Raw genomic sequence first — 21,849 nt, 5'->3', positions numbered from 1 at the left:
TATCTGAACAGGGCCATGTATACTCCACTCGCTAAACATGTGTGTCTTCCAGGGGCCAGGGTGGCTAATGTGGTAGATAAAATTTCAAATATCGTAAAGGAAAGTGGTGACAAACCCACTGTGTGCCTCAGTGTAGGAGGCAATGATATTAGTAGCCGTAAGAGTGAGGTACTGTGGAAAAGGTACAAGTTGATGTTAGAAAAGGTTAGGGAGAGGGGAGGAACCCCTGTAGTGCTTGGTGTTTTACCAAGGTGGCGGGTTGGAAGGGAATGGTTGAGCAGGGCAATAGGGTTTAATTGCCGCCTTGAAAGGTATTGCAAAGATAATACAATACCTTTCATAGACAGCTGGGACCGGTTTTATGGACGAAGTGCCTTGTATAGTTGGGATGGGACTCATCTTAGCAGGCAAGGAGTTACTGTTTTAGCTGGAATGATAGATAGGGAGTTGGAGGGATTTTTTCGAGATTGAGAAGTAGGTGTACAGGAAGATGCAGCAACTACAGTCAGAAATCATTATTACCATGTTTGGATAGATGCATCGATACTTGCAAAATTAAGAACAAAAGTTCAACCAATAGTGTAGATACATCCACTCAGGCACCTCAAATTGAGCAGGCGATGATAGATGATAGAACAAGCGATGATAGAAGAGGCGATAAGCGATAGTACAAAAAATTGTTATATTAGTAAAGTAAAGAGTTTCCCAGTTAGTAATAAAATAAATAACAGTAAATGCCAAGGTAAAGGCATAACTACTCGTAATAATCTGAAAGTGTACTACACAAACAGCCGGAGTTTACGTAATAAAATGGATGAACTGAGGGCTTTAATTTGTACAGAGAAAATAGACATTGCCGTTATTAGTGAAACTTGGATGAATACAGACACTCGAGAATTTTTAGCAGAATATCAGATAAAAGGCTATAATATTTTTGTGTCAAACCGTCAGGGAAGAAAGGGGGAGGGGTAGCTATTTATGTAAAGGATTCACTAAACTGTTACAATAAAGCAGACATTAAAGTAAATAGGGACACAGAAAGTGTCTGGGTTGAAATTAGTAACAATAGGGAGAAATTAGTCTTAGGAGCAATTTACAGATCTCCAAAATTAAGTAGAGCTGATAGTAAATACCTCTGGGAGGAAATTAGGAAAGCATCACAGTCCAGCTTAGTAATAATTGTTGGGGACCTTAATCTGCCAAGGATAGATTGGAGAAATCAGACAGGAGATGCAGAGTCAGAGGAATTTCTAGAGGTAGTACAGGATAATTTCCTTTATCAGTATATCAGGGAGCCCACCAGAGGTAATAATATACTAGATTTGGTTTTAGCTAATAAAGAAAATATCATTAGCGATATAGAGGTTGGTGGACGACTTGGTAATAGCGATCATGAAGAAATTAAGTTCAAATTTATTTGGGATGTCTGTTCCACTGAAAATACCTCCACCGTTCCTAATTTTCGTCTAGGAGATTTCGATGGCTTAAGAGCTTATTTTCGAACGGTATTCCACAGGAGATTAGCTATTTGAGGGAATGTCAGGTTAGTGGGGATCCCCAGGTCATAGTTCAGGCGCAGGAAGCACGTGGGGACGTCCGTCAGGTGTCTGTGAGGGGGGAGGTGGTAGATAGGAATGTAGTCCAGGTGACGGAAATTAACTCAGCTCCAGTACCAAACAGACGTTCGACCAGTGAGAAGTATAACGAGTTAATAAATATAATATACGGAGGCCAAGGTAGATATATTCCTTCAAAACCGTTTAGAACTAACAATTCAGAACCAAGATGGTTAAACAACAGATTAAAATCTCTCATAGGCCAAAGGAAAGGAATATATAGAAAAATAAAACGTGGAGAGGAACACTTACGTAACCGGTACACAATTTTAAATAGAGAAGTAAAGAGGGAGATAAGAAAAGCAAAGAGAAGTTATGAAATTAAGGTTGCAAGTGAATCAAAAGTAAACCCCAAGGGTTTTTATCAAATGTACCGAACGAAAAATAAAGATAGGATAGGACCACTCAGAACAGAATCAGGTGACATTACCAGTGAAGATAAAGAAATGTGCTCCATCCTAAATAATTATTTCATATCAGTATTCACCAAGGAAAATCTAAGCCTGGTCCCTCAAGCAGCAAATATTTACCATGAGAATACGGAAAATATTCTTAGTAAAATAACCATTAGTAAGGAGGACGTATTGAAAGAAATTAACAAGCTAAAACCTCAAAAATCGCCAGGTCCGGACGATATATATGCAAAAATTATAAAAGAAACCAAAGAAGAATTATGTCAGCCACTTTTAACGTTATTTAATGACTCTTTAAGTTCAGGAGAAGTTCCAGAGGCGTGGAAAACCGCAAACGTAGTGCCCATCTTTAAAAAGGGTGATAAATCAGCTGCGTCGAATTATCGTCCGATAAGTGTAACGTCAATAGTAGGAAAAATGTTAGAGTCAATTTTGGCAATTAGGATTAGAGAACACTTAGAAAGATTTAATCTTATAAACGAAAGTCAGCACGGATTCAGGCAAGGACGATCCTGCCTCACAAATTTGTTGTCATTCTACTCGGAGGTCTATGAGGCAGTAGATAGCGATAAAGCTTACGATGTTATTTATCTGGACTTTAGTAAAGCTTTTGATAGAGTCCCACACGAAAGGTTAGTTAGAAAGGTTCGAGCACACGGGATAGACGGCGATATCTTAAAATGGATAGAATCCTGGCTGAAAGGACGAAAGCAGAGAGTATTAATAAATGGAACTAAGTCGGACTGGGGATTAGTAACTAGCGGTGTACCACAGGGTTCAGTACTCGGTCCCTTATTATTTATCATATATATAAATGATCTAGACTTAGGAGTCAATAGCAGAATCAGCAAATTTGCCGACGATACAAAAATAGGGCGTATCATTAACTCGACTGACGATTGCCATTACTTACAAAAGACCTCGATACATTGTCCAAATGGTCTAAAACTTGGCAAATGGAATTTAACGTTGAAAAATGTAAAGTACTTAACGTAGGCAAGACCATTGGAGATACTAAATACAGCTTAGATAACAAAGAAATTAGCAAATCGGAATGCGAGAGAGATCTAGGAGTTATGATTAGTAACGACCTTAAACCTAGGCAACAGTGCATTAATGCGAGAAATAAAGCAAATAGGGTCCTAGGATTTATTTCGAGAAGCGTGAGCAATAGATCATCTAAAGTAATACTGAAACTTTATCTAGCATTAGTAAGGCCACATTTAGACTACGCAGTACAATTTTGGTGTCCTTACTATAGAATGGATATTAATTCGTTAGAAAATGTACAGAGAAGAATGACTAAAATGATACATGACGTCCGGAACCTGTCATATGAAGACAGACTGAAAAGACTAAATCTGCATTCGCTAGAGAGGCGTAGAGTAAGGGGAGACTTAATTGAGGTTTTTAAGTGGATGAATGGTATAAATAAGGGAGATATTAGCAAGGTACTTAAAGTGAGCATACAGGATAGAACTAGAAATAATGGTTTCAAACTAGAAAAATTCCGTTTCAGAAAGGAAATAGGTAGAAATTGGTTTGGTAATAGAGTAGTAGACGAATGGAATAAGCTACCTAGTAAAGTAGTTGCTGTCTCTTCCATTGAGAGTTTCAAGCATAGGCTAGATAAGCATATGACAAATAAGGGGTGGATATAGAATAAAGAAAATATTATAACCAATACTAATTCAAAAAAAAAAAAAAAATTTCTTTTCAGGTTACACTATGATAGTCTCTATTCTCCTTTCACACTTTCCTGTAAAATGTCCACGCCAGTTTTTCTATACGGCGTGGTGTTCTTTCTGACTTTTTCCTGCCGGCTTCGGCTGGAGGGTTTGGAGGGCGGGGGAGAGCCTTCTTCTTTGCTATCCTTATCTCGTTCTGGTGGTTCAGTTGCTCTTCTGGGAGCTGCCTAGCATGGGCCAACCGGCCTACTGCAGTTGTCCTCTCTTCTTATGTTCTTATGTTCTCAAGGATGATTTTCATTTTGAGGAATTTGGGTTGGATACCTCCACAGAGGAGGCTACTTCAACTGAGTGGTCCACCCCTGCCACACACCACCAACCAGCCAAGTGATAATATTCCATAACCTAAGGTTAGTACTGTACTGTACAATGTGCTGTAACTACTGTAATAAAAACTGTGACAGGATACTGACAAACTGTAACAAATTTTGCTGTATTCTACACTACAGTACAGTATGGCAATACATTGCTGAACTACAGTTACTTAACCACATTTATAGTTCATAAAGTTTACAGGGAGTGTGGACAAAAAATCATGATTTTATGTAGTGAAGTTGGGAGGCCCTGAACCCAAATTGATTTTTCCCATAAGAAGTTCAGTTTAAATTTCGATGTTTTGAATTTAGATGAGGTTTTTTGGTACATATGTCCATAGAAATTTGAGATTTTACTGTGTATATATATATATATATATATATATATATATATATATATATATATATATACAGTAGAACCTCTTTGGTCCGGACCCCTTTGATCCGGATTTCTGTTAATTTGGACAAAATTTTAAAATAATAAGCTCCAAAAATATGTTGAAAGTAATTCTAAAGTCATTTTCAGTATCGGCGCGGAAAGCGATCATCATTCGTTTAGTCTCGGATCACGCTAGGTCGCAACATGGGTGCCTGTTTAAACACACACTAGCATTTGTTCCATCAACTAGTTCACCAACCATTTATATTTTTACGCTGTATTTCAAAAGTTAATCCTCCTTACAATGCCCCGTAATGCAAGTGTAGGTTCTGCAATGAATAAAGGTGTTAAAAGAAGGAGTTTGCTTTCACAAAAATGGGTCAGAATATTCTGCAGTGTTTAATGATTACTGTAGGTTATTATTTGTACTTAAATGTGTTTTACTTGTACAGTACATCAGACATTAGCTTCTTGCCCATATGGGTGTTATCAATATGCCAAAGATGACAACGTATTTTTTGCCTACATAAGTTTTATTTTTATTCCAAATATTACAGTTAATTAATTAATTTATTTTTTTGCCTACACGGGCCTTAGTCACTTACTACAATTTAAAATGTAGGCTAGTTTCTTGTCATGGCCTTACCTGTAAATTATGCAATACAAAACTATTTTACATGATGAGTTTGGTTATTTTAGTATCCTTTCATCTTTTGCAGTTACTTAGGGTTGACATATGCAACATATGTTAATAATTAACAAACATACCATATGTAGATAGTTTTTGGTATGAACTGGAGATTACCCTGATGGTCCGGACAGTCTGCTAATTCGGACAACCCTTCCCCCCATATAGTCCGAATGAGAGAGGTTCTGCTGTATATATATACTATATCTATATCTATATATTCATTCATTCATTGCCAGACGCCATGTATCCCAGACGGGGTGGCCAAGGGCTTAGAGTTAATTGTTTTACAGGGAGGGGCACTAATCCTCCGCCAACCCCTCTTGACACGTAGGGATGCCAACAGCATCTGGTGTTCCCAGGCGGTCACCCATCCAAGTACTAACCAGACCCAACGTTGCTTAACTTCGCTGATCGGACTGGAAGCGGTGTGCTCAACGTGGCTATATATACAGTATATATATATACTAGTAGTAGAATGGATGTGGAAGATGTGCAGATTGGCCTGGGAGGAAGGTAGTGTCCCGGAGGATTGGAAGTCAGGTATAATTATTCCCTTGTACAAAGGAAAAGGGGAAAAAGAAGTGTGTGGTAATCATAGGGGCATTTGTCTTCTTAGTATAATAGGAAAAGTATATGGCAGGATACTTATTGACAGAGTTAGAGAAAGAACAGAGAAATTAGTTGGAGAAGAACAGGGAGGCTTTAGGAAGGGAAGAGGTTGTGTAGATCAGATATTTATTCTCAGATCTTTAGTGGAAAAGTTTCTAGAGAAGGGAAAGAAGTTGTATGCGGCTTTCATGGATTTAGAGAAAGCATATGACATGGTGGATAAACTAGGATTGTGGAAAGTGTTAAGAATATATGGAATAGATGGGAAGCTGTTGAATGCTGTGAAGAGTATATACGATGGTGCGAAGGCTGCAGTGCATGTGGATGGTGAACTAAGTGAATTTTTCTCTTTGAAAGTTGGGTTGAAACAGGGATGTGTCATGTCTCCATGGTTATTCAATCTGTACATGGGTGGGGTAATAACAGAGGTACAAGGTAGGGTAGTGGATGTTGGAGTGGCCCTGGTGAGAGAGGATAGTGTTTGGAAACTCCCTGTACTGTTGTTTGCAGATGATACCGTGTTGTTGAGTGAAGACGAAGGGGAGCTGCAAGGCTTGGTGGATGAGTTTGAGAGTGTGTGTAAGAAACGGAATCTAAAGGTGAATGTAGGGAAGAGTAAAGTGATGGTCTTTGAGAGAGGTGAAGTCAGTGAATGTACAGCGAGGTTGGATGATGAGGAATTGGAAAATGTGAGTACGTTTAAGTACTTGGGTAGTGTGATGAGTAAGGATGGAGGTTTGGAGAGTGAAGTGCTTGAAAGGGTACAGCAGGGAAGAAAGGTTGCTGGTTCTTTGAAAGCAGTGATAAGAAACAGGGAAGTGAGCATGGAAGTGAAAAAGTTACTACATGACAGTATTGTGATACCAACTCTAACGTACGGAAGTGAAGCTTGGACGTTGTTGGAAGGACACAAGTCAAGAGGGAGAGCCGTGGAAATGAGTTATTTAAGAGGAGCTTGTGGAGTCACATGGAGAGACAGGCTGAAGAATGAGGATTTAAAGGAGCGTTGTGGTGTTGATGTGGATGTGATAGGAAGCGTTATGAGGAACACACTGAGGTGGTTTGGCCATGTGGAGAGGATGGAGGGTCAAAGACTGACGAAGAGAGTGTATGTGAGTGAGGTGGAGGGGGAAAGAGGGAGGGGGAGGCTGAGGATGAGATGGAGAGATGGGGTGGAGAGGTATATGAGAGAGGGAGGTGTGAGTTGGGAGCAGGGGAGTGAAATGGCGGGGGACAGGGCGACTTGGAGGCAATTTGTTTGTGGCCACCCCAAACGGGATTGAGGCGTCTGGCAATAGATAGATAGATAGATAGATAGATAGATATTAGATATACAGTACAGTAAACTCGCGCTGAACACGTTCTCGCCGAATGCGCTCGCAATTATACACGGTTAGCGCTGGGATATGTATAAGACAACGTAACATTAAAGAACGATTACGAAAATATAAATTTACGCAAGAGAGACCTTTGAAAGGCCAAATCCTCAAACATCAGCCCAGCACGCACGGTTTGTTTTGATCACGTGATGTGATTCGCTGTACTGCTTTTCCTCAATGCTGTATTTGTAAGTTAAATATTTACACTGCTGTTCTGGTAAGTTTATGTGCAAGTATTACTAAATAACGTTCATGCAAGAAATAAAGTTTTATAATCAGTTTTCTGATAGGCGTCAGGATATTACCTTTTTTATTTGTTTGTTAAATATTTGCTGTACTGCTTTTCCACAGTACTGTATTTGTAAGTTAAATATTTACTATTCTGGTATGTACTGGTAAGTTAAAGCACTTAAAGAAAGTTAAAGCATTAAATAAAGCCTTGTAACTAGTTAACCTGATTCATAGATTACTCACAATAGGTGGGTTCCAAGACAATTCGCCATCATGTCAATTCCCTGTCAAAACATGGACGATTCCCCATCAGGACAATTCGCACCCCGGATGATTCCTCGTCATTCTATAAATATACTTATATTAATCAATACTTTTATAAATATACTTATTAATTAATCAGTACTTTAATAACTATATTTCAGGGGGATCCATCAAAGTCTATGTTGTTGTTATTGTTGTGACGGCGAACTAACTTGACAGCGAATAGTCCCGAAACCATTTTGCTCCCTAGACTCCCTAAACGTGGTATTTTGCTGTTATCTGCCATTGGTAATCAATATGAAGCACTTTAAGTGGTTAGAAGGTTTATTTAATGTTATAACTTACAAATACAGTACTGCACAGCAATACTTCGACATACAAATACGTAAACACAAGGCAACATTCCGACACTGATTGGTTTCGGCATCGGAATGTTGCCTTGTGTTTAGGTATTTCTATGTTGAAGTTTTGCTGTGCAGTACTATATTTGCAAGTTATAACATTAAATAAACCTTCTAACCACTTAAAATGCTTCATATTGATTACCAATGGCAGATAACAGCAAAAGACCACGTTTAGGAGATCTAGGGAGCAAAATAAGGAGTAGTTAAAACTTACGCGGTTTTGCGCCGTACGCGCCACGTTAGGAACGAAACCCACGCGCTGGGGGCGAGCTTGCTGTATGTATATATATCTATCTATCTATCTATCTATTGCCAGACGCCTCAATCCCGTTTGGGGTGGCCACAAACAAATCGCCTCCAAGTCGCCCTGTCCCCCGCCATTTCACTGCCCTGCTCCCAACTCACACCCTCCTCTCTCATATACCTCTCCACCCCATCCCTCCATCTCAGTATATATATATATATATATATATATATATATATATATATATATATTTATATATATTGTACTGTATATATATATTTATATATTTACTGTTCAGTATATCTATCTATCTGTATATATAGATACATACATATAGATAGATAGATAGATATAGATAGATACATCTATCTATCTATATACCTAGGCTGCTTCCCCCAAGGAAAGGGAGGTAGCCGAGACAGGACGATACACTCTCCATTTACTCATCCATTTAAACACATTCATTCACATCTTAGCCCCAAAGGGGAGAACGGACAGATCCTCACCGCACCACACCGCACAAGGGTCAACTGCGCAGTGCAATCAGTGACATCCGCAGCAGGGCCCGACAGCAGAGCTGGTTTACCCCTGCCACATCATAACATACCCATCCCCTTACCCGCACCTGACCTGACTAGCTGATCAGACCAAATGCGGGAGAATATCCCCTCAGGGCTGCGTCATCACTTATTTATTCACAATTTCTCTCCATTTATTTCTGTCACGCACAGCCACCCTTCCTTGCTCGACAGACATCCCTCTCGCATCCAGCGCTCTCTTCACACTATCCATCCATCCTATTCGTGGTCTTCCTCTCAGCCTTACACCTCTCACATCAGATCTAGTTATCTTTTTCACCAATCGCTCATTATCCATTCTCTCCATATGCCCAAACCATCGCAACACCCTCTGCTCAACTCTACCAGCCATCTCCTGAACAACTCCAGTTCTCCTTCGCACTTCATCATTTCGCACCCGATCCATACGCGTCACTCCACACATACTCCTCAGACACCTCATCTCCATTACATTCAAACTTTTCCTCTCTGCTACACCCATATTCCATGTTTCAGCCCCATATAATGCAGTCGGTACCACAACACCCTCATACAGCCTTCTCTTTACATCCATTCTAAGCGAACGACATTTAAACACTTTTTTCATTCCTCCCAGCACCTTTCCTACATCATTCATTCTAAACTTCACTTCTGCATCTATTCTTCCATCCACAGCAACATGTGACCCTAGATATTTAAAACAATCTACCTCCTCAAGCAACTCACCATTCAAAACTATATTCATCCCCCTACCATCTATCAACCTCGTACACTTCATCACTTTACTCTTATTCTCATTTACTTTCAAATTCCTCCTTTCACACACCCTTCCAAACTCCTCTACCAACTGTCTCAATCTCTCCTCTGAATCAGTCACCATTGCAGTATCATCTGCAAACAGCAGCTGCTGTTACATACATACATATATATATGTATATCTGTCAATCTATCTATATATCTATATATATCTATTTCTATCTATTTATATATACACACTCAATCCTCGTAAATCGCAGCAATTTGGGTCTGGATCACTGCCGTGATTTACGAATTCCGTGATTTATGAATAATAACTCATATGTGAAAAATTAATTTGGGTCTGGACTTCGGCCAACCCGCCCTCACAGCACCCTACCTACGCCCATCTAGGCACCATCAAACACAAACATACAAATTTAGGAATATTCAGTGCATGTATTAAATAGAAATAAGCAATGTTAAGGGATCTCACCTTAATCCTATGGCGAAGTTGCATAAGTGAATGGAGTGGGGTGGTGTTGGGAAGAATTTAGAACCTCTCAGCACTCGTTCTTCCCAAACTCTTTCGCTAGCTTTGAAAACTTCTCTCCCTTCTCAACACAGTGAATGAGCTCCAAACGTTGATTGTACAACAATGGCGGCAGCTTCTTGACGCCATACTGCTTAGAGCACTTCATCGGGGGGTCGGGAGGGGCCATGGCAAGTAGGAGGTGGGGGGAAGTTGCACAAAAAAGGCAGGTAGCTCTTGTACTCCACGGCGACAGTCGGTAGTGTGTGGACTGGCGGGACAAGAACAACAACAACATGACGGCATTAGTATGCACACTTGCCACCAGGGACGCATGGTGATTGGTTGTTGGGTCACGATTTTCAGTTTGAATTGTTTCGTTTCATTTCGTTTTTAAAGGCTCCAACATGCTTGCATGTGTCGGCCTTGGTCACCTAATGGTGGCTCTCCACGCTGCACAATCCATTGCAGCCTCCCTGTTCAGTCCCATAACCCTGAGGTCACACTTAATGACCTCGTCCCATGTCTTTCTCAGTCTACCCCTCATAACCTCCTTCCTCACCCAATTATCATCCCCCATCCTCTCCACATGTCCAAACCATCTCAATCTACCTCTCCTCATCACAACACCAATACACTCCAGTCCTATCCTATCTCTCAACTCTTCCATTGCAAACCCAGCCCCTCCAGGCCTTGGACGCAGGGACGCACTGCACATCCACCTAATCATTGTCATTTCTGTACGTCTGAGCCGGCGAATATCTTCCTCCTTCACTGCCCAGGTCTCACTACCATATAGCATTACACTCCTAACACATTCTGCATACAAAGACCCCTTAGCACGTAGGGAGAGTCCTCTCAGTGTCAGGAGAGGCAAGAGCTTCCTGAACTTCTTCCAACCACTTCTCATCCTAGCCACAGAGCTAGATCTAGCCCCACCTCCAGCACACAACATGTCTTCCACACACTCAAGAGATTCACCAGCAAGTTCAATCCTTTCACGTCTGACAATCTCCACCTGCTCACCCCGACACTCAATACACATAAAATCAGCATTATCTCGCAGTCTACCGCTGATACCACTACATCTCTTATGAACCCATTTATCAACCTCTGATACCACTACATCTCTTATGCACCCATTTATCACACACACCGCACAAGATGGAATTACTTCCCACGCCCTTGTGGCAAACTGCACGTGGCCACTCTCCCTTTTCTTTGAAAGTACTGCCACCAACCCTAGATATTATCACTTTTGTTTCATCTGCATTTACCCTTAAACCCTTGTGCCCCATACCATCTCTCCACATCCTAAACCTTTCCTCCGCCTCCCTTTCATTCTCTGCAATCAACACCAAATCATCAGCATACAACAACTCCCACGGGAGTCCGTCTCTAAAGTCACGTGAAAGGGCTTCAAGTACTATGATAAACAACATGGGACTCAAGACTGACCCCTGATGCACACCAACATTCTCAGAAAACTCATCACTCAAATCTCCATTCACTCTTACCTGGGTGTGAGCACCCACATACGTAGCCATAACCACCCTAACCAGCCACTCCTCCAAGCCAAGCTTTCTCATTGCCCACTTCACCACCTCTCTAGGGACTCTGTCAAAGGCCTTTCCCAAATCAACAAAAACAAAATAAAGATCCCTTCCCCTTCCAATATATTTTTCCTGAAGCTGTCGAACAGTGAGTATAGATAGCATCAGTGGCCCCCTACCTGGCATAAACCCAAACTCATCTCATCAATATTCACTCTTTCTCTAATCATACCTTCTAAAACTCTCTCCATTACCTTCATTATCTGATTTAAAAGCTTTATACCTCTATAATTTCCTCTTTCCAGGGCATCATCCTTCCCTTTATACACATTTACAGTACTCGTCAGAAGTATGAAGCGCCCTGCGTCCCAACTACGAAACAAACATTTCAACATTGGAAGAAGATATAAGTAATGCATTTTATTTACCTTTAGTGCTTCGTAGGGTATCCTTTTACACTTCTTCACGGACCTGAGACGTCTTGGAAGTGAAAGGGCGAGGCTCCTGAGGTGCTGGAGGGGTTTTTTCTCCCAGGAGTCACGAATTGCAGCTTCCAGCTTAGGCAGAGAGCTCACGTCCTTCCCTTGGAGACTCTTCTTTACAAGGTACCAGAGGTTTTCAATTGGGTTGAGGTCTGGGCTATTTCCAGGCCAGTCTTTCATGAATGAGACCTCGCAGTCATGAAGCCATTTGGTGACTGATTTGGCCTTGTGAGCAGGTGCACCGTCCTGCTGAAACACTCGAGCACCTGTTAGCTCAAAGGAGTCTGGTAAATGATCACACAGAAGCTCCAGGTAAACATCCTGATTCACTCTAATGTTCTTTGGAAGCACAACAAGCTTCCCCAAACCTTGCCCCCAAAAACAAGCCCATACCATGAGTGAATCAGGATGTTTAACTGTGCTTTCTACGTACCGTGGGTCAAGTGGGTCACTACCTTTGTGTCGGTACACACGTGCTCCTCTGTTACAGGTTACACTAAACGTTGCCTCATCAGACCACAACACTGACAACCATGTCTCCTCACCCCAGTGGAGATATTTATTAGCAAAGGCAAGCCTATGAAGTCTCTGGTTCTTTGTGAGAAGAGGCTACTTCACAGGCCTGTGACTTGTGCAACCAAGTTCATGAACCCTACGAGACACAGTTCTCACAGACACCTCACCAAACACTTCCGGGTTGCGTTCCTTTATTTTTCTTGCACTTACACGAGGATTAAACTCCACTGCACGTTTTAAAACATTATCAGACCTTGGGGAAGTTTTCCTGGGCCTACCAGACTGCAGCTTCTTTGTGGGAATTTCACCACTGTTTTCCACTCAAAACCGCGCAGACCAACGACGCACTGTCGATTGTGCCACACCAACCAATTCACTAATTTCCTTTGTCTGGTGGCCTGCTTCCTTTAGAGCAATGATCTGGGATATGATTTCACTCGATAGTTCATGGGTAGGTGCCATAACAAAGTGGCGAAAGCCAAAACACTGCGGGACACTCAGTAAAAAATGGCGCAATTTCAGAGGGAGACGCGGCGGAGCTCCTCTCTCTCAGGTAGCCTGTGGGCAACTGAGGCGGGAACCAACCAGTGCTTCGGAAGGCCTCAGGCTACCGTGATGTCATGCTCGCGGCGCAAACTTGTGGCTCAATTTTTACCCCCAAAAATGGGTGATTCTTTTTTGGCCATAAGTATTGCGCGCCTGGCGGAAGGCGCTGCGTAATTTTGACGAGTTACTGTACAGTTACACTCTTCAGCCAATCATCTGGGACAACACACTCATAAATAATCGTATTAATCAGGTCAGTGACTAAACTCACCCCTATATCGCCTGTGGCCTTCAACGTTTCGGCAGTCAACCTAGACACACCTGCTGCCTTCCCCACCCTCATCCTGCCTATTGCCTTACTCACAGTAGCAGTATCAATCAAAGGCCAAGGGCCAGACACTGGATCTGCTGGCTCCAAACCTTCCCTGTCCCAGTCAAACTCCTCATTCAACAACCGGTTATAATGCTCTCTCCATGCATCTTTAATATCCTCACTCTTCACCACTACGCTTCCTTCATCATTCTTTACACACTGCTCACCTATAATATCCCAATTATCCCTCTTCACTTGACCTGCCACCCTAAATATATTTTACCTTTCCGCATGATTTAGGTTATCAAGTAATAGTCTTTGTGACTCAGACTTTGCCCTGTATACCTCTCTTCTAGTCCTATGCTTGGAAGCCAAATATTCCTCTTTGCTACCACCCTTCGTCCATTCCCAGAAAAGCCTTCTGTTCTCCTTAACTGCAGCTTCTACACCCTCATCCCACCACCAAGTTACTTTATGTCTTTGTGGTCCTCTTGTCCAACTGCATGTTACATCAGTAACTCTCAAGAAATTGTTCTGTACTGTTCATTAACGCCTCTGTCTACAGCTCCCTGTTCAGCCACCACTCTCCTCAACTCGCTATAGATGGCATCCCTTACTACTTGGTTTTTCAGCTTCCATATTTTCCTCCTAGGTACATAAGTCCTCTTTTTCATCACTTGTTCTTTAAGCACCATACCACAAATCAATAGTTTGTGCTGCTGCACACACTCCTCACTTCCTCTAACTTTAACATCCCTCACTAACCTCCTATTGGCCCTCCTAACCAGAAAATAATCTATCTGACTGCCATTTCCCCCAGACTCATACGTAATTAACCTACTGTCTCTTTTCCTAAAATATGTGTTGCACACAATCATGTCCGTTGCCTCCCCAAACTTGAGTATCCTTTCCCCTTCTGCATTCCTTATACCATATGCACATCCCCCATGTACTTCTTCATAACCTTGTGCTGCTTCACCTACATGACCATTTAAGTCCCCTCCCAAAATCACCATCTCATCATCCCGCATACCACCCACTACACGTGTTAAATCATCCCAAAATCTATCTTTCTCTGCTTCATCCAATCCTGCCTGTGGAGCGTATGCTGATATAATCGCAGCTGTCTTTCTACCCAACAGAATTTTCATTATCAATATCCTATCGCTTACTCTCAAAACATTCATAACATATTCCACCCATTTCTCTGCAACCATCACACCAACACCTCCATATCCGTCTGACCCCCCTGCCAAAACAACTTATAGCAACAGTCCTTCCCAACAATCTTTCTGGCTGATCCACCCCTGTACCGGACTTCCTGCAAACACGCCACATCCACCCACCTCCTACTGAAAGCCTCAACAACTTTCCCCACTTTTCCCCTCAAACTTCCCATATTCCATGAACCCACCCTCATCCCCATGGGCGATTTACTGTCCTCAGGCTTGCTTTGAAACTTATTTTGTTTTGTCATCTTCAGTATTAATAAAGGGGGACAGACATAGCACAGGTCCCACTTACTGCACAGTCCCAGGTCCAGGCAATGGATCTGGGACCCCTAGCCCACCAGCTTACCAGTGGCTGTGGTAGTGGCCTCGGGGCACCCTGCCAGGACAGCTGCAAGGACACCCTCCAAGCGCGCCTTGGCACTGCAACTATCCCGCCATTATACACCCACTGATAGGGCAGCCTCCTGGGGCGCTACTCCCAGGTTCGGGCCCCTTTCTGTTGGGCGGAAGCGGCAGCCTGGGAACCACAATGCCCTGTACCCTCTAGCACAGGCCCAAGCCCCATCTCGCCCTGGACCCACGATCTATGCCAGCGAAACCCCCGCCACCCCTCCCCCCATAAGTCCGCTACTAGGTAGCAGTGGCAAAGTTTTCTGACCGCATGCCCTTGCTGGCGCCAACCCCTGTAACGTAGTAGGATACGTTGTGTGAAATGTAAAGTGCATGTGGTGTAGTGCATAGATAGTTAGAGGAAATGTTTGGGAGAGTATGCTGGTCTACACTCCATGTTACTGTCACACAGAAAAGGTCAGCAAAGGGGGATGGTTAGATAGCTAGTGAAACAGGAGCTCCAGCTCTCCCTATCACCAGCATTCCCATTCCCCTCGGGAGTACTACCCTTTTCGGCCCATGCTGTGGTTTACGATTCTCCTTGGAAAAGGCCCACTTCAGTGCGTAGGTCCGCGATTTTCGTGACTTAACAGTGATTTAAGGTTGGCAGCAGTCTGACGGTCACTTAGCCGTGATTTACGAATCCGTGATTTATGAACACGCGATTTACGAGGATTGAGTGTATAAATATATATACAGTATATATACTGTATATAGTATATATACACACACACTCAATCCTCGTAAATCGCGGGAATTTGGGTCTGGACCACTGCCGTGATTTATGAATTCCGTGATTTATGAATAGAAACTCTTATGTGAAAAATTAATTTGGGTCTGGACTTTGCCCAACCCGCCCCCACAGCACCCTACCTATACCTATCTAGGCACCATCAAACACAAACATACAAATTTAGGAATACTCAGTGTATGTATTAAATAGAAATAAGCCATGTTACGGGATCTCACCTTAATCTATCTATCTATCTATTGCCAGACGCCTCAATCCCGTTTGGGGTGGCCACAAACAAATCGCCTCCAAGTCGCCCTGTCCCCCGCCATTTCACTCCCCTGCTCCCAACTCACACCCCCCTCTCTCATATACCTCTCCACCCCATCTCTCCATCTCATCCTCGGCCTCCCCCTCCCTCTTTCCCCCTCCACCTCACTCACATACACTCTCTTCGTCAGTCTTTCACCCTCCATCCTCTCCACATGGCCAAACCACCTCAGTGTGTTCCTCATAACGCTTCCTATCACATCCACATCAACACCACAACGCTCCTTTATATCCTCATTCACCTTAATCCTACGACTAAATTGCTTAACCCCTACACCGCGGGCTTGTTTACCAATGACTTGCGTGTGCTGCGGGGTTATTTGGGCTCCGACAGACTCTCAAAAAATATTTGCCAAAAATCAGTTATTAGTCCTAGAATAGTAAAATTACATATGCTTATGGCACATACCTTCAGCTTTCTCCTGGAATGATTGTTGAGCCTTCGTCAGTGACCGTAGGACTTGTGGAGACCTCTGAAGTAGGGTAACGAAGTCTCCACTTTACACTTCCCGACAACCCGTAATATGATTACCACAGCCAGATACAAACACTATAAACACTATTCTACAATTTTCAAGTAGTTTGGGATCCATACTAAAAAAAAAAAAAAAAAAAAAAAAAAAAACACTGTGAAAGCAATGGAAATTACGAGCGCGTCTGATCATCGCACTGGCACTAGTTCGCTCTTAGTAGTCTGTCATTTATTATTCATAAAACCCCTCACACTTTATATTTCTATTACTATATAACACTTATATATATCTACAGTCTTTATTCATAAGTTTCCTTCAGTAGTATTAGTTTATTGTCACTGTAGGGATTCAATTTCTTTCAGTAAAATACGTAGCATTCACTTTCTCGTCCTGTATACTGGCATTGAGAGTGAATGTCACTTTCATCTTCACTCTCATAACTCATAGCATTCAGACATGCTAGAGTGAACTTTCACTTTCATTACTCCTAGGGTATATACTCGTATTCTTATAATACTACTCATTTACATTTCTATTTACGTTCTCTATTTTATTTACGTTATTTACATTTCTATTTTATTTACACTGTGTTGTGCACTGTCACTTGAAATAACTTATAAAACTGTTTTCCATTGTTCACGTATATTTACATTCATTACTTTCACTTGCTGTTTACACATTATTTACACATTATTTACAATTCCACTTGCACTGTTTTACTCAATAGAAAGATCGTAGTCACTCTTTTATCAATTGTCAGCCCTTTACCTCTTTCCACACGAGGTTTAGTAGGGGGTAAAGGTCACAGGGCCATTTGCATGGGGGTGAAAAAAGGCCTTGAAGTCAGCAAGAAGAAACATACGTACTCTCACTTCGGAAGTTGAGAGTAACCTGATAACGGAGGGCTAGCGTGGAGGCCTGCTAAGGGGTTATTCAGGGTTACCAATATTACTTCTTGAAACAGCTAAGTCTAGCACTGATATGATTGGCAGGAAATCTAGACAATACATTATAAATTAGGTAGTTCCAGGTGAATGTAAATATCACTTAGGCTTCTCCCTTCCCTCCTTACATGTATATTTATTACGAAAATAGATTATAGGGCATATTTCAAGGGGAAAAAAACAGTGAAAATTAGCAAACGAGTGCACGTGAGGTGTTGTCAGGTGATAATTAGCCAATTCCAGGTGTTTGGCACTCTCACTTACCTTATTTCTTTCTTGTATATATTATTTGGTATAAGAATAGGACATAGGGCTTATTTCAATGGATGAAATCAGTGAAAAATTCCAGGGAAGATTTACTTAGCGTAGCATGGCCGTGCAGGCGAGAGGATAGGGTAATGGAGGGGGGGTAGGGAGGGGAGTCAAGAACGGGGAGAAATGGCTAAATTGTCAACAATGGATGGGAGTACAGATGAGATTAGGAGTGCTGACTAGTGTTGGACATTGGCAGTACTGATAGATGATACAAGCCCCCACTTGGAAGCCCGGGTGAATTCAAAATAACACAGAATCACAAAAGCGACGCCCCGCGGTATGATCCCTTGCTCCCAAGCGTCACGAAAGTGACGCCCCGCGGTTAAGGGGTTAAGTGAATAGAGTGGGGTGGTGTTGGGAAGAACTTAGAACCTCTCAGCACTTCTTCCCAAACTCTTTCGCCAGCTTTGAAAACTTCTCTCCCCTCTCAACACGACGAATGAGCTCCAAACGTTGACAGTACAACAACTGTGGCAGCGTCTTGACGCCATACTGTTTAGAGCGCTTCTTTGGTGGGTCGAGAGGGGCCATGGCAGGTAGGAGGTGGGGGGAAGTTGCACAAAAAAGGCAGGTAACTCTTGTACTCCACGGCGACGGTCTGTATGTGTGGACTGGTGGGACAAGAACAACAACAACATGGCGGCGTTGGCATGCACATATTCCACCAGGGATGCGTGGTGATTGGTTGTTGGGTCACGATTTTCAATTTGAATGCCGCGGTTTATGGTTCTCCTCGGAACTTGGGTGCCTAGAGCCTCGATTTTCGTGACTTAACAGTGATTTAAGGTTGCCGGCAGTCTGACGGCCACCTAGCCTTGATTTACGAATCCGTGATTTATGAACACACAATTTATGAGGATTGAGTATATATATATATATATATATATATATATATATATATATATATATATGCTGTATATATATATATATATATATATAGTATATATATATTATGGGACAATGTAATGGAACAATGATGTCTCAAGACCATGGGAAGTTGATGTCCAAAAGCTTTGGCTAAATTGCAAAATTCCCAGTTTTCACATGCAAAAAAAAAGAGATATTGCACTTGTTACAGGGAAGTTTTCTTTTCGTTTTTTAATTTAGGGTGGTCCATTGTAGAAAACTTGTGCCTGTTGATCTGTTACACTGCTCTACTGTACATAGTGTATACTGAATAGCCATGGTTATATAACACGCTCATCAGTCTGACTTGTTAGTTACGGGTGCTTAGAATTATTATGCTGTAAAGTATAGCAAAATATCTGTAAGGAGGTTATTCAGATTCAGTTTGTTGAGCTTATAAGTTCAAACTTCAGCACCTCGAATCTTATCCATGACCCTGGTGTGCAATTATAAGTTGTTCTGAATATACGTTTTTCATGTGAATGTAGTATGGAGTGATATGAGAACAAGAAAATCATTTGCTTACCATGGCTGAGCTCATGTGACAGCATGAAAGTGTTACCTTCAGTCATATTCATATCCATAATGTGCAGTATTGATTTGTTTTGAAAATTCTCTCTCTCTCTCTCTCTCTCTCTCTCTCTCTCCATATAGGCATGATGATTTGGGGTGATAAGGATTAAAATATAAAAGAAACAATCATCTGCTTAATGAGGTTGAACTGTAGTGACAATATACTTACTGTGGCTGAACTTCAATGACAGTGGTAGTAAGGTATGGAAGTAAACAATTCAAAATTTACTTTGGCCTTCAGGAGTAGTGTTTCGATCATATGATCGTTGTTCTTGGAAGGAATGTTGCAGTTTAAAGATTAAAGGGAACTTCTTCACATTTAAACCACCAGAATCACAGTTGTGGCCACAAATTATTTGCATCCATGTCACCCTCATTCCAGCTCACACCAGCCTCAGTCATATACCTTTCCACCCCATCCCTCCATCTTATCCTCTGTCTTCATTACTCACTCTTCCTGTACACTCCACTCACATATACACTCAGAGTTGTCACTTCCTCTTTTCCCTCCACATGGCCAGACCATCTCAAGGTACCTGTACGTATCTCAAGGTGCCTGTACTCTTAACACTTTCGAACTTATCCATATCAACACCACATTACTCATTCTTTCTCATTCTATCTCTCCAGTTAACTCCATGTGCTCTTGTCACTTAGCTAACTCATTTCCACTCCTCCCACTGTCAATCTGTAAAGTACAGTACTGAATGCCAAAATGCATTACAATAGGTGTAATATTGCTGCACATATATAGTGAGATTATTTTGCATTGTTGAGGCCTGTAGTAGACTACGATACCATACTCAGGAGTTAGCCAGTTTTGTTTACACTGTATCTAATTCACTGGTATATTGTACAGTACTGTCTTACTATGAACTCATCAGTAATTGAACACTTTGTGTTAAACTGGCTAACTCCTCATTTTTCACTTTCAGAATGGACAGTGGGGATCTTCATCCAAACTGGAAAGCATTGGCCACAGCAGATATCAAGTGGAAGGTTTTTGTTCAGGCAGAGGATGATAACACAAGAAAAGGGGATGAGGCTGAAAAGCAAGGAAAGATACAGGTTTTCCCTGCACTTGATGGTGAAGGGGTTCAAAGGTTTTATGAGGAGTTGCTGGAGAGTGACTTGGATCAAACTAGGAAGGCTAAAGTCAGACATGCCACAAATGCCAGTAATGACAGAGGAAAAACAAAAGATCATGGCACCAGATCTAACAGTGATCATAGTGAAAAAGAAGAGTGTGGAGCCAAAAGGCAGTGCACCAGAACAATATGCAGAGCCATGAAATTTGCACAAGACAATGATGTCACTGGCCTAAGAAACTTACTGCATGGTGGGCTATATGTAAATACAAAGGATGAGTTTGGGTGGTCACTCCTGATGGTTGCTTCATGTGCAGGAGCAAAGGAAGCTGTGGAAGTACTGCTAGAAGCCCGGGCCAGAATTGGGGTGCGTGATAGTATGGGCAACACAGCCCTTTACCTGGCCACGACTAAGGGCCATAAGAATATAGTTGAAATGCTGATTTCAGCCAGTAAGGGAGGAGCATCTGGGGCCAAACAGCAAGAGAGTTGGTCTACAAAGGGAATGGAAGTTAAGGAATTTTTCTGTGAAGTTTGTAATAGGCTAGTGAAGGAAGAAACAGAAAAGCAACACAAATCTTCAATTGCCCATCAGTTTAGTGTAGGTATTGCCAAACAGCGGACGATGTATGGTATCCCTCCCAGCAACCGGGGCTACAAGCTGTTACTAAACCAAGGGTGGGATGAGGAGAAGGGTTTAGGGCCCAGGAGCCAAGGGGCAAAGTTCCCAGTCAAGACTGTATTGAAGCGAGACAGGGAGGGTTTTGGCAGTGAACGGAAGACCACACCCAGAGTAACACACTTTGGACCAGCTGATACAAATGCTGTCAGGGTTGGCAAGCCAGGGGAGAGAAGGGAGAGGGAGAGCACCCTAAGCAAGAGGGAAATGGAAAGGAAGAAGTCTCAAGAGAAGAGGAAAGAGATGGAGCTGAGGAGAGAACTGAATGATCCAGATTATTAACATGCTTCAATCTTCATAATGATGTGCTCTTGGCTAGCTGACAAAATTGTGATTAACCTGGTAATTTTCCTAGTTGTTACTGAGAAGTATTTTGTCAGACATACTACTGTAATACCAGTGGGCATAACAGTTAGTATTATATGTATAATTAGGCAGTCCATATTATGGTTAAAACTGAGGTAATATTATTTATTACTTTTTTCATTTTGAGGATTAACGTTTTTTATATTGAGAACCATATTTTTGCAATTTCAAATGAGTCTTGCCCTTTTCTTTTTAGAATATTTTGTATGTTACTCTGTCGGATATATTTTTGTAAAGGTACGGAATGTGGTGAATCTTTCTGGCGTATCAGATAGAACCAGAATTCCAGGGGCTTGA

The 21,849-nt window shown here is 42.0% G+C and overlaps 2 protein-coding genes and 1 pseudogene across 3 annotated transcripts in view; 2 read left to right on the top strand and 1 right to left on the bottom strand.

Annotated features, from left to right (window-relative positions):
* The window catches only part of Pdrg1 (Pdrg1 prefoldin-like subunit), an 88,729-nt gene that overhangs the window by 18,589 nt on the left and 48,291 nt on the right, over positions 1–21,849 (top strand). The window lies entirely within an intron of this gene.
* LOC145402473 (5S ribosomal RNA) lies at positions 5,496–5,609 on the bottom strand (annotated as a pseudogene).
* On the top strand, positions 20,356–21,496 carry LOC145402335 (G patch domain and ankyrin repeat-containing protein 1 homolog). Its single transcript, XM_080274479.1, has one exon. It carries the CDS (start codon positions 20,356–20,358, stop codon positions 21,466–21,468), a length of 1,113 nt encoding a protein of 370 aa, XP_080130605.1. The 3' UTR covers positions 21,469–21,496.

This window comes from Coenobita brevimanus, chromosome 57, assembly GCF_032717465.1.
Source record: "Coenobita brevimanus isolate Jiangsu-jjx chromosome 57, ASM3271746v2, whole genome shotgun sequence".
NCBI lineage: Eukaryota > Metazoa > Arthropoda > Malacostraca > Decapoda > Coenobitidae > Coenobita > Coenobita brevimanus.
Note: the sequence above shows the minus strand (reverse complement) of the source record. Positions and strands in the feature narration are given on the sequence as shown.

Excerpts from the sequence above, each read along its gene's own strand:
- LOC145402335 (XM_080274479.1), top strand. The coding sequence starts at position 20,356 with ATGGACAGTGGGGATCTTCATCCAAACTGGAAAGCATTGGCCACAGCA.